This window comes from Pinus tabuliformis, chromosome 5_2 (assembly GCF_031772625.1).
Source record: "Pinus tabuliformis cultivar Carrire ecotype Pingquan chromosome 5_2, CPIR1, whole genome shotgun sequence".
NCBI lineage: Eukaryota > Viridiplantae > Streptophyta > Pinopsida > Pinales > Pinaceae > Pinus > Pinus tabuliformis.
Window position 1 is genome coordinate 1,119,470,271 of NC_142306.1, and position 13,124 is coordinate 1,119,483,394.

At 41.8% G+C, this 13,124-nt stretch overlaps 1 protein-coding gene across 1 annotated transcript; it reads right to left on the bottom strand.

The window, feature by feature from the left end:
- Window positions 1–11,981: 11,981 nt before the first annotated feature.
- LOC149163143 (uncharacterized) lies at window positions 11,982–12,497 on the bottom strand. Its single transcript, XM_089435362.1, has one exon. It carries the CDS (start codon window positions 12,495–12,497, stop codon window positions 11,982–11,984), a length of 516 nt encoding a protein of 171 aa, XP_089291488.1.
- Between the last annotated feature and the right edge of the window lie 627 nt (window positions 12,498–13,124).

Sequence of the window (13,124 nt, forward strand, 5' to 3'; positions counted from 1 at the left end):
CAGGGTAATTTCCTCAGATAGAACACCAAAGGACACCGCTCACAACAAGATCGCAGATCAATACACCAATATTTTGATGTGGTTAAAACCCTCAAAGAGGGAAATAGTCCACAGCCTGAGCCAACGCGGCCACTTCAGGCAATTTATTAATAAAAGAATAAAAATTTACATATGTTTCTCTCATGCACGGATTACCCTACAAATGACCCTCCATGCGCTTTAAATAGAATTCATGGACCAATCGGGTGTCAAGCCACGAATCAAGTGTCGGTAATACCGAGGAGAGAATGAATCGTCGGATCACTACATATCGTGACCGTCGGATTGTAAGTTACAAAATGTACAAGGTAAAGAAACACACTTTACCTAACTCTATACTAGACCAAGTTGTACTTAACTATTTCCTATGTGTCGGAATATCCTAACATCCCCCCTTAAGAACAACTTGGGATAGGATTGAAGGATTTACAAATGTGACACAATAGAAGGAAGGAGGCACTAGAGCCTATCCCCCCTTAGTGACAACTTCCTGAACTCCAACCATAAATCGAAGTTTAGTGAACTTCGCCTCTGTGAGAGCCTTTGTAAAGATGTCTGCAATTTGATCATCTATTGAACAATATTGCACTTCAAGAACATGGTCATGAATGAGCTTTCTGATGAAGTGCATGTGCAATTCAATGTGTTTTCTGCGCTGATGTTGGACTGGATTTTTGCATAGCTGAATGACACTTTGATTATCACACCAAAGTGTAGTCGGATGCTGCTGCTGAAAGCCAAACTCTGACAGGATCTGATGAAGCCACATGGCTTCCTTACTAGCTTCTACAGCGCCATGATACTCTACTTCTGCTGATGAAAGAGAAATGGCACCTTGTTTCTTGCAAGCCCATGTAATAGGTCCTGAACCAAGAGTGAACACATAACCGATAGTAGACTTCCGATCATCAGGGTCACCAATCCAATTGGAATCAGTGAAACCAACCAATAGAGGAGCTGCTTCGGCACTGTAATGAATCCCAAACTGAACTGTACCTCGAACATAACGAAGTATTCTTTTAGCTGCTTTCCAATGACTTTCACGTGGGTTTTGCATAAACCGAGCAACAAGGCCAACAACAAAGGAAAGGTCAGGACGAGTATGGGTTAAATACAGAAGTTTTCCTACAAGTTGACGTTATAAGGTAGCATCAACTTCAGGAGAAGTACAAGTGACTAAAAGTTTGACTCCAGACTGGAAGGGAGAAGGGGCTGGCTTACAGTCTTCCATGTGAAAATGGCGTAGAATATCACAGGCATACTTGGACTGGGAAAGGGAAATACCCTCCATGGATTGCAAGACTTGAAGACCGAGAAAATAATGTAAGTGTCCTAAGTCTGTCATTTCAAAATTCTTTTTAAGGCTGCACTTCACATGGTTTATAAGGTTGGGATCACTACCAGTAAGGATAAGATCATCAACATAAAGAACAAGAATGATAAGAGACTTGCCCACTTTCTTGGTGTAGACAGTATTGTCAGAATGACACCTAGAAAAGCCAGATTCTAAAAGAAAGCTATCCATTTTGGCATACCAAGCTCGAGGAGCTTGCTTGAGAACATAAAGGGATTTCTTAAGCCGAAATACAAGGCTGGAGTTTGTTTTTATGAAGCCAATGGGTTGTTCCATGTAGATTTCTTCATGCAAGTCCCCATGCAAGAAGGCAGATTTAACATCCATCTGATGGAATTCCCATTTGAACGAGGCAGCAAGGGAAAGAACAAGGCGGATAGAGTTCATTTTGGCAACAGGGGAGAAGGTTTCAGTGTAGTCAATGCCTTCAACCTGTGAAAAACCTTTAGCAACAAGACGAGCTTTATGTTTATCAACTTTCCCATCTGGTCCATACTTGGTTCTATAAACCCATTTGCATCTAACAAGTTTTCGTCCCTTTGGTAGAGGAACAAGATCCCATGTAACATTTGCTAATAATGAATGATATTTTTCATTCATAGTTGCTTCCCAATCTGGATGGCCTGAAGCTTTTGCAAAAGTGTCAGGATCATAATTTACTGGAGCTTGAGCCAGTAAAGAAGAGGCTCTGACAAACTGAGAACGTGTGCGTCGCTGATCTGTAGGATCACCAGCAAGATCACCTGCTGCATCTCGAGTAGCACGAACCCATTTTGGAAGCTGAGGAGTTGAAGGAGGATCCTGAGATGGTGGGGGAGGATTGTCATCCTCACATTCATCATCTGAAGAAGAAATGTTTTCAAAAGTAGAAGAGATAGGGAGAGGTGGCACATCTGCCGGACTAGGCTCGCAGGCCGATATATTTTCATCAAATTTTACATCTCTTCTAATGATAACATTTTTGGACTTAAATGGAATAAGTCTATAGCCTTTGACATCTTCAGAATATCCAACAAAAGTACATTTTTCACTCTTAGGTTCTAAAGCTTTATGCTTTTCATTTGGAATATGGGCCCACGCTTCACTTCCAAAAACACGAAAGTGACTTACATCTGGTTTGATTGAGCTCCATGCTTCTTCTGGAGTGATATTCTTTAAAGCCTTAGTAGGAGTGTGATTTATTATGTAATTTGCACAGTTAATTACTTCTGCCCAAAAACTAAGACCAAGTCCTTTAGATTGTAGCATACAATTAGCCATTTCCTTTAAGGTGCGATTCTTCCTTTCAGCTACACCATTTTGTTGTGGAGTATATGGAACAGTATGTTGCATTTGAATTCCATTCTCAGTGCAAAAGTTGATGAATGTGTTTTTAACATATTCTCCGCCATTATCAGATCTTAGCTTAAGAATTTGATGTCCAGATTATTTTTCAACAAAGGCTTTGAAGGCCAAAAATGTGTTAAATACTTCACTCTTGAGTTTTAAGAAGTATACCTAAGTGCATCTGGAGAAATCATCAATGAAAGTTAAGAAATATTTGCAGCCAGAGAATGAAACAACAAGAAGTGGACCACATAAATCGCTATGCACAAGTTGTAAAGGGGCTGAGGCGTGCCAAGAGGCACATTTTTCAAAACTGTCCCGATGATGTTTTCCGAGTACACATCCGGAACAAACACCATCTCTGCAAGATACCATAGGAAGACCTGTCACCATATTTTCTTTACATAGATGCTGAAGGGAGCGATAGTTTAAGTGACCAAATCGCTCATGCCAAAGTTTGCTCACTTCATCGTTATGAGCAACAAATACTGAGGGAAGATTTGATGACCCAAAGTTGTGAAACTTATACGACCTTGTAGAATCATCAGCAATGCCAGTAGCCAAAATCTGTTTAGGATCTCTTAAGTCCTTGATTACAACATCAACGATTTTACCTTCACCTGAATGAGTTATCTGATATACAGATAGAAGGTTGTAGGATAAGGTTGGAACACATAATACATCATTAAACTGACCATTGTCTAGATGAACAATTCCAGTCCCTACAACACTAAGAGATCTATCATCACCAACATATATATTTTTGGTGTTACAATCATTTAAAGAAGAAACATGGCTTTGTTTTTGGCCATGTGATAAGAAGCTCCAGAATCAATGAGCCACTCATGAGAATGAGAAGAAGAAGATACATTTAATGCATAGCCAGACTGAGATGCTTGACAACCACATGCAGAAAGTGACATTCCTGAAGATGAAGTTGAAGTTGAAGATTGCCCCAAATGGATGTTATGCTTCTTCATTGCTGCTTCCAAGGCTTCCATCTTCTTAAAGCATTTTGATTCTAAGTGGCCATCTCGATTACAAAAATTGCAATGTCTATCAGTCTTCTTCCCTTTGTTTTTATTTGTCTTATCATTTTGTTGAAATGATTTTTCATTTTGGGGCTGAAATTGCTTAGGACCCTTGTTTGGTTTAGGACCATTCTTTTTAGGATATGACTTCTTAGGATTCTTTGAATTTGGTTGCTGCTGGGTGGCTAACGCTTTCTTGGAAGAGTTTCCAAGATTAAGAAGACCAAGGTGTAAGAGTTTTTCTTGTTCTCTTATTAAAGAATCACAAAAAGAGTCAAAGGAAGGGGACTTGTAGTATGTTCCTTGAGAAATGAAGGCTTCTCTTGTAGAATAGAAGGTGGAAACAAACACAGAGTAGGCTGGTCCCAACTTAATAATAATGGAATAGATAAGGTTACTATCTTCTTTCTTAAATTTAACACCTTCCAAGAGATATCTAAGGGTCTTGAACTTGGACAAGAAATCTTCAATGCAAGAAAAATTATTAGGGTCCAATGTAAGCAACTCATTTTCAAGTTGATGGGCTCTAAGTTCATTTTTAATCCCAAAAACTTTATTGATTTGTTTCATTGCTTCATCAAGAGTATCAAGTTATGCAATATGGAATCTAAGATCTGGAGAAATAGACATCCCTATCAATCCACGTGCTTGATCTTGCCTATTTTCCCATTTAGTAGCCTTATCTTCATCCTTCGGTTTCTTTTCTTGTCCTGAGGCTATTCTATAGAGACCTTTACTTCTAAGTAAATCCTCAATGTAGGACAACCATTGGAAGTAGTTGGTGTTGTCAAGGGTAACTTGGTATTGAATTTCCATTTCAATGGAAATTTAAGCTAAAGATGTTGAAACTAAGTGTTCCAATGGATAGATCTCGAAAAATTAGGCTGGTTTAAAAAAAACGGCTCTGGAAACGGCTTCCAGATGAAGAAGTTATGGCTTTTTAAAAAAAGGTTGATGAAGTTGCCGACGAAGTGTGGGAATGTGCGGAAATGAAAAAGTCCGCCCCCACAAAATGGTGACTTGAACCCAAGACCTCTACTCTCTTAAAATAGCTTTGAACCAATTGAGCTATACAAAAAATTTGAGAGAGAGAGAGAGAGAGAGGGTGGGGGGGGGAGGTGCTTTGGGTTGCGTGCTTGCTTTGAGAAAGCTCTTTTTCCCTACAAAACAAAAAACACAAAACCCAACACGGACATGCAAAGAAAATGAACCTTACGGCTCGAAGTTAGCCTTAGCCGAAAAACTAAATATTTTCAAAAATGAACTTTGCGGCTCAAAGTTAGCTTTAGCCGGAAACTAAATATTTTCCTCAATGTTTCTGATTTTCCGAGATCACCCTAAGGCGCAGGGAAAAGAGCATACGCATGAGAAAAATCCTTCCTTTCTGTTTCTGATTTTCCCAGATCGCATAGTGTCGCAGGGAAAAGAACATACGCAGAAATAGATCCGGTAATAAAAAAAAAGCTAAATAAACAGAAACCGAAATAAACAGAGAGAAAATAACTGTAAACTGCAAATAAACACTGTATACCTCCAGATCTCAAAAATGACGCAGCTAGGGCTACCGGAAACCTTTTCGCGTGAAACGAAAGGGGTTCCTCACTGGAATAGATGCTCCCAACACAACAGAGCAGTCCTCTCGGCCCGAAAGTAGTCAGAAACACCAGATCTAGGAAACGGCATTCGGATGCAGTTCTACCGGCTTCAGATTTGGATCACCAACGGACGCGGCCCTCAAATAGCTCTGATGCCATGTAGGAATTTACAGGGTAAGTTCCTCAGACAGAACACCAAAGGACACTACTCACAACAAGATCGCAGATCAATACACCAGTATTTTGACATGGTTAAAACCCTCAAAGAGGGAAATAGTCCATGGCTTGAGCCAACGCGGCCACTTCAGGCAATTTATTAATAAAAGAATGAAAATTTACTTATGTTTCTCTCATGCACGGATTACCATACAAATGACCCTCCATGCGCTTTAAATAGAATTCATGGACCAATCGGGTGTCAAGCCACGGATCAGGTGTCGGTAATACCGAGGAGAGAATGAACCGTCGGATCACTACATATCGTGACCGTCGGATTGTAAGTTACAAAATGTACAAGGTAAAGAAACACATTATACCTAACTCTATACTAGGCCAAGTTGTACTTAACTATTTCCTATGTGTCGGAATATCCTAACATGGCATAGTAGACTATGGATGAAACCCATTATGAAAAAAAAAGGGCTGAATTGGAAAAAAGTTAGAGTGTTGAATCTAAAATTACACACTCATGCTAATTGAGGAGAAGTTTTATACTTTCAATCAACTCCTCAAATCTCAAAGAATAGATGAGATAATGGAACAAGTTTTCCTGATATTTTGTTCCCAAGTGTTATGGTTGGTTAGAATGGAATTCATAGTTTTTTAATGATAAATTATGTTTTTTACATGAAATTTAAAACAAAAAATAAAACCGAGCATAATATGTACAAAAATATAGCTGAAATTTCATAAAAAAATTCAGAAATAAAGGTCGTACATAGAAAATATCAGTGAACAAATTTAAAAGTCAGACATAAAATACCTTCGAACTACTCAGTATTCAGGAGTCTTACAACCCCAAAAAATTCTAGAGCCTCAGCTAGATTTAATTTTATAAAACTAACATAATAAATTGCAAATAAAAGTACATAATTATGCAAGAAATATACTCCATAAAAGATAGAGAAAAAGGATGATTTATTAAAGAAGTTTCTATGAGTACAATGGAACACAATGCTAGAATCTTTTGAAGAATATTTGGCCAAATTAGATTCTAAGTATCTACAAAACAAAAGTGGTCATATACAAATACTCTGGAAAGAGATAAATTATGAGACAACCTTCAAATACCTTTAAATGATTTGATATAATTATAGACAACTTGTTTTTTCTATAAGATTAATGGTTGTTAGCACTTGATAAACCCATACCATATCTTATACGAACAAATAAATTACAAGAATTTGAATTTACTTAAAATATGTTCTCAAAGTTTGAGTGAAGTTGTCTTTAAGATAGTATCTTCCATTGAAAATAATTTGTTGCCACCTTTGGTTCACCTTCATGTAACTCACAAAAAAATTAAATAGTAAGGAATAAAAACTATAAATTACTTAATTAATATCTCTCCATGCAGTGTTCTCTCCCTTTCCTTGATAGGTCCCATCCTATTTTATAATTCTTCAAAGTAATTTGGGAAGTTTAACCACTTTGGGAGTTCGTTGCAGTTAATTTCTAATCAAGTGTTGATTAGAATATGATGACGGGATTTCTAAAGGAAAATGTTTTTTTTCCTCGGTAAAACTATCCTAATATATTATGTACAAAAGACAAAATTTACATCGGATCAAAACAGAGAGAACCAGGCACCAGGAATATCATCCTGGACCAGTTGAGGCCAAACAAAAGAGCTAGCCTGCGTAGGGGCACCAAACAGAAAATCTAGAGCATTCAAAAGAGCTAGCCCACGCAGGGGCGCCAACCAGAAATCTAAATTATCCCACGCAGGGGAGACTGACATTATCCAGCCCATCAACAAAGTTTCTAGGACACAAACAAAAAGCACAGATGCCAAAACTAAGCTAATACAGACAGCATTAGAGACCAAAAGACCAGACAGAAGAGCCATGTAGACCTTGAGCTCGGGCATCGCTATTCTTCCAGTTGCACCTCCTCTACCCGGCACCAACCGTATGCCTCCCTCTCCGCAGCAGTGGGGGCAGTGTCCATATGGATATCTTCTGCTTCGCTGGTCCTCGCCCTCTGATCCAACATGCTTTTCGAGACATTCTCCAGGTCTGTGGCAGGATCCTTTATTTCTTTCTCCGGGCCAGTATCAGGATCCTTTGTTTCTTGCACCGTGCTATCAGCTTTCCCCTGCCCACGCTCGTCTAGAGAGTCATTGTCTTCTTGGGAATTTTCTATGAATAGAACCGAAACATGCGCACTGATCTGGGGGCTGTTCATGGAACTGCTAAAGTTAAAAATAGCAGAGCCAAAGGCGGGCAAGGAAGCCAAGCTCGAAGCACCAGCGTCCATGAATTGACTTGAATGAAGGGGATTAGCTCCAGTGGAGTGAATGCTATGGCAATGACAACAGTGGGCGGAGGTATCAACAACGGGAGTGCGAGAGGTTCCTCCCCTGGAGGTGCCTCGACGGTTAAGCATACGCTGTCGAGGTCTCACCATCCTTGCAGGGATCGAGGGGAAGAGATCCAAACAGACAGCGGAATAACCCAAACAGACAGCGTGAGGAACAGACTGCGGAATAACCCAAACAGACAGCGTGACGATCCCAGCGGAGACGGAGAGGCAGGGCATCTGAGGTTGCAGAGACCTGCCAGAAGGAGGAACCAGCAACATTCCCTGACCTGACGCAGCGACATGGTTTATAGCCTCAGCTACCTCACCTTGGAACGCGCCCGCCATAACTGCAACCTCCAAGCGAGCCGAATAGCCGTGCAGGGCATTTACTCTGCTCTGCTGAATAGACTTATACCAGCTACCATTTACGCCTGTGCCAGCATTAGCCCCGACGTCTGCCACGTGATGGCATATGGCCGGCATGTGGCCTGCGGCATACTCCCGTCCCATCCTAACTAACACCCGCATCCGGGGGAGCTGCATCTTTTTGGACCAGATGTGTGCATTCTTGAGCTTTTTCATGAGTCAAGATAGTATTTAGTTGCCCTGTGAGAAGAGAGTTGTCATTTTCCACTCCCAAATTGGCCATGAAGTCGGCAACCTTGTTACCTTCCCTTTTTATGTGAGTGAAGGTGATAGCTCTGTTTCTGTGGAGCTCAAGTTCTATGGCCTCCAGTCTTGCTTCGAGCCTCCAGCTGGTGGCTATTTTCCTGGCATGAGATCCATTTAGGAGATGCTTAGCCATATTTATGAGGATCTGAGAGTCTCCTTCCACCTCCAGAGGATGGAAGTTATGACTCCATGCAAGAAGGAGTCCCTGCCATAGCCCCTCTAACTCAGCTGAGTTATTGGTGTCCCATCCAATGTTCCCATAGTACAGCATCAGGGGTTCACCTTCATGATTCCTTATTATTCCGCCAAAGCTTGCAATTCTGGGATTCCCTTTGGAGGCGCCATCGAAGTTGAGCTTGAACGTATGCTTTGGTGGGGGAGTCCATGTGACTTTTTTTTGAATGTTGCTTTCAGAATGGCCTTGCTTGTGAGATCCTTGAGGAAGATGTATTTGCCAGTTTTCCAGAATGGCTTTCTCATTATCTAGAGTAGGCCAGTCCTCCTCCTTCCAAGATCTTAGCCTCAGAGTCTCTTGAAGATTTCTACAAAGCAGGTTCCAAATATTGTCTATCGAAGAGCACTGATTTTTGAATATGTGTTTATTTCGTTCCTTCCATATGCTCCATAGGACCAGCCCGGGAATTAGTTTCCATAGGTGATTGAGGATTTCACTCTTGTAAGGATCCCGTTGCCACTAACGAATTAAGTTAGTGATTTCATTCTCGAGTCTGCATCTTTTTTGACATCTAAAGCTTTCCTTTTCCCATAGCTGATTGGCCATGGGACAGGAGTCCAGAAGATGTTGGAGAGTTTCCTCATGGGCGTTGCAATTAAAACAAATGGAGGGGCCGTGAAAATTTCTGCTCCTGAGTTTGTCCCACGTTAGAATTCTCTGATGTCCTACCAACCAGAGAAAATGGGAGATTTTGGGCCAGGAGCCAAAACTCCATATTTTGCTCCAGATTGGGTCCTGGGGAGCGGAACTATTGCAAATGATTTTGTAGGCCTCGGATGTCGTGAAGGCTCCTTTCGGTTGATAACCCCATCTTAGTATGTCTCTGCTTTCGTCGTACCTGATTCTTCTTTTTCTCAGTTCCCTATCCAGTTCCTTGACAATTTGGTGATCTTCATTTGTGATTACTTGGTTTCCCTGTTTCCAAATCCTAAAGCCCTTCTCAGTTTCCTGGGTCCAGTACTGCCAAATCTTTTCTTGCTGCTGCTCCTCCCTAATGAGGTCCGGTGGCAGGTTAAGTACTCGGCTGAGTTGAGGCATTTGATTCCAGGCATCTGTCCAGAATCTTGCGGTGTTACCATTTCTTACCTCCCAAAAACTGTGCTTCTGAATCATTTGGAAGTGTTCTTTGGCTGCATTCCAAATTAGCGATCCTTTATCATTGGGCGTGAACCTGATGAGCTCTTCCTGGGGTCGGTGATTGGCATACTTGGCCGTCCAAATTGTGACCCAAGGTTTTCCTGGGCTGGTGAGCCATTGCCACCATATTTTAGCTCCCATGATGGCGTTGCTATGCTCGGGATCTCTAAGGCCAATGCCTCCTTTTTCTTTGGGCTTGCAAACGGTGCTCCATTTTACCAGGGCCCATTTGCAATTGGTTGCAGTGTTTCCCCAGAGGAATCCTCGCTGAAGATTCCTTATTCTTTTTAGGACCCACTTTGGTGCAGCAAGGATGGAGAATAAGTATAGCGGCATTGCTTGAAGGACAGACTTTATGAGCACTACGCGACTGGCTAAGTTCAGAGCTCTATGCGACCATAGGTTGAGACGGGATTCGAGCTTCTCAATTAGATTATGCCAAGAGGAATGCTTGATGGTGGAGACCGTTAGGGGGGCTCCAAGGTATTTGGAGGGAATCCCAAAATTCGGACGATTGCATTCTTAACAACAGGAGGGGTGTTAGAGAAAAAGATCTGTGATTTGGAGCTATTTATGCTGGTTCCAAAGGCTTCGGCAAAGTCATTGAGCACGGCTTTAAATCTGGAGGCCTCCTAGATAGAGGGGTAGCCAAAGAGCATAGTGTCATCTACAAACTACTGATGGGAAATGGTAGATGAGTGATGAATGGAGAGGCCTTTGAGCTGTTGAGAGTGTAGGGCTTTTTTAATGTGACGACCCAGGCCTTCAGCCATTAAAACAAAGAGGAAGGGGGAGAGGGGATCACCTTGCCTTATACCACGAGAGGGAGAGAAGGGGTGAGAGGGGATCCCATTCATGAGAATGGAGAAGAAGGTGGAGGAGATTAGACTCATAATCCAACAGATCCATGTGGGACTGAATCCGAAAGCAATTAGCATTTGCTATATGTAAGTCCAACTGAGCTTATCAAATGCTTTAGAAAGATCAAGTTTTAGGAGCATACCTGTCTGTTTTGAGTGCTTAAGTGAGTGTATGATCTCATGCGAGAGGATAATGCCGTCCATAATCTGTCTCCCTTCCACATATCCAGACTGTTCCTGAGAAATGAGCAATGGCAAGAGGGGCTTTAACCTGTTTTCAATGACTTTACAGATGACTTTGTATATTACGTTGCCAAGAGCAATTGGCCTGAATTTGTCCAGGTTGATTGAGTCCTCCTCTTCAGGGATTAGGGAAATGAAAGTAGAGTTAAGTGAGGGAAGCAACCAATGATGTGCTCGCGATTCCTCTACCACTTGCCAGACTTCTAATTTTATTAGTTCCCAGAATTCGTCGAAGAAAGTAGTGGTGAAGCCGTCTGGGCCAGGAGCTTTTCCATCTTTGAGTTGGGCCATAGCAATATCCACTTCCTGAGTTAGAATTGGATGGAGGAGAAGTTCATTGTGCTCCTCCGTGATTAGTTTTGGCACATTGTGTGTGATTCTGTCAATTGCAGGACGTCTGTCAATTTCAGGCTCTTGATGGACTTGCTTGAAGTGATTGAGGAATTCCTTCTCAATTTCCTCATGCTGTTCGACCCTTTCCCCTCCTTGTTTTTGTATAAAAGGGATGTTATTGCGCATTCTTCGTTGAACAGTGGTTCGGTGGAAGAACTTAGTGTTTCGTTCGCCCTCTTTCAACCATCTGATCCTGGACTTTTGCTTCCAATATATCTCCTCCTGCTTTCTTCTCTCCTCCAGCTGATTGTGGATGTGCTGCTCCTGCTCAAGGGTTCTTTCTGTGTGGCCTCCTGTGCTTATTTCTTGTTGTAGTTCCGCCAGTTCTTTTTGAAGATCATGTTGCACCTTGAAGATGTTTCCGAAGGTCTCGCTATTCCATCGCTTTAGGTTGAATTTTAGATGTTTGAGTTTCTGTTGGAACTGGTACATCTTGGAGCCTTCTGGCGGGATGAAGGTTGTCCAAGTTGTGTTAACAAAGTCTTTGAAGGAGGGATGGGTAAACCAGAATTCCTCGAAGCGAAAAGGTCTTCTTGTGGCACTGCCAGGACGTTGCCATTGAAGAGCAATAGGCTAGTGATCCGATCCTGAGTGTGGAAGAATGGCCACTGATATGTCTCCCCCTAGATGAATCGAGTTGTCTGAAATTAGAAACCGATCCAGTTTGGAGGCTATTTGATGTCTGTCTGCTCTTCCATTGATCCACATAAAAGTGCCATTACAAAAATGCAGATCTATTAGAGAGGCGTTCTGGATGAAGTCTTTGAAATGGGTGTTTTCCTGTTCCAATCTGTTTCTACCCCCAATCTTTTCCTCCAATTTGGTAATCATGTTAAAATCCCCCCCTATAATCCATAGCGGGTACCTTCTATTGAAGTTTAGAGCTTCTATGGTGTTGAGGAGAACAATTTTTTCCCCTGCTTCCTGTGGGAAGTAGACATTCGAAAGATTCCCATGAATATTAGTGCCAATAATGTGGAATGCAGCCTGGATTAGATGATGAGAAGCGTGAAAGTCCGAGAGAGTAAGCGCTTGAGAGCTCCACACAATGGCTAGCCCCCCAGATGCGCCGGATGCATCCACAGCCATCGATTGACATCTTGGCCAAGCCTTAGAGAGGATAGTACCTAGAGTTGAGCTGTTACATTTTGTCTCCTGGAGAAAGCATATTTGTGGCTTTTCCATTTTTATCATATTTTTAAACATTCTGAGTTTTCCTGGGCTATTGAGCCCCCTTAGGTTCCATGAAATGAGCTTCATGATTCACTATTGGTGGAGGGCTTATAGTACTTCGTAAGCTTAACATACCTGCCTGAGTCCACCAGGATTTTCCCTATCGCTATTGTTCGTTGGAGATCAGTTCTTCTTCCCCTTTTTTTGGAATCTTTTGGGGTAGGGCCTAAATCCCATTGACTTCCTGATTGGATGCCGAGCTGATACTGATGGTAGGCTCGAGAAATGACCACTTCCAGTTTGTTGAGCTGAAGCTCTGGGATACTTTCATAGGCCTTCTTTTTGCATGCTGCTTCTAGTTCTAAAATATCTAGTCCATTCAGATCTATGCTTTCTGGTTCTTCCTCCATCTGTTGCACCTGGTTATTTCCTTCTGTGGGAATATCTGAGCTTTGGAGGGGATCTGAAGATCCGTCTACTTCCATTTCATTGTCTTTTTCTACCTGCTTCTCTTTACCTTCCATGGGGTTTGCTAGGGTTACT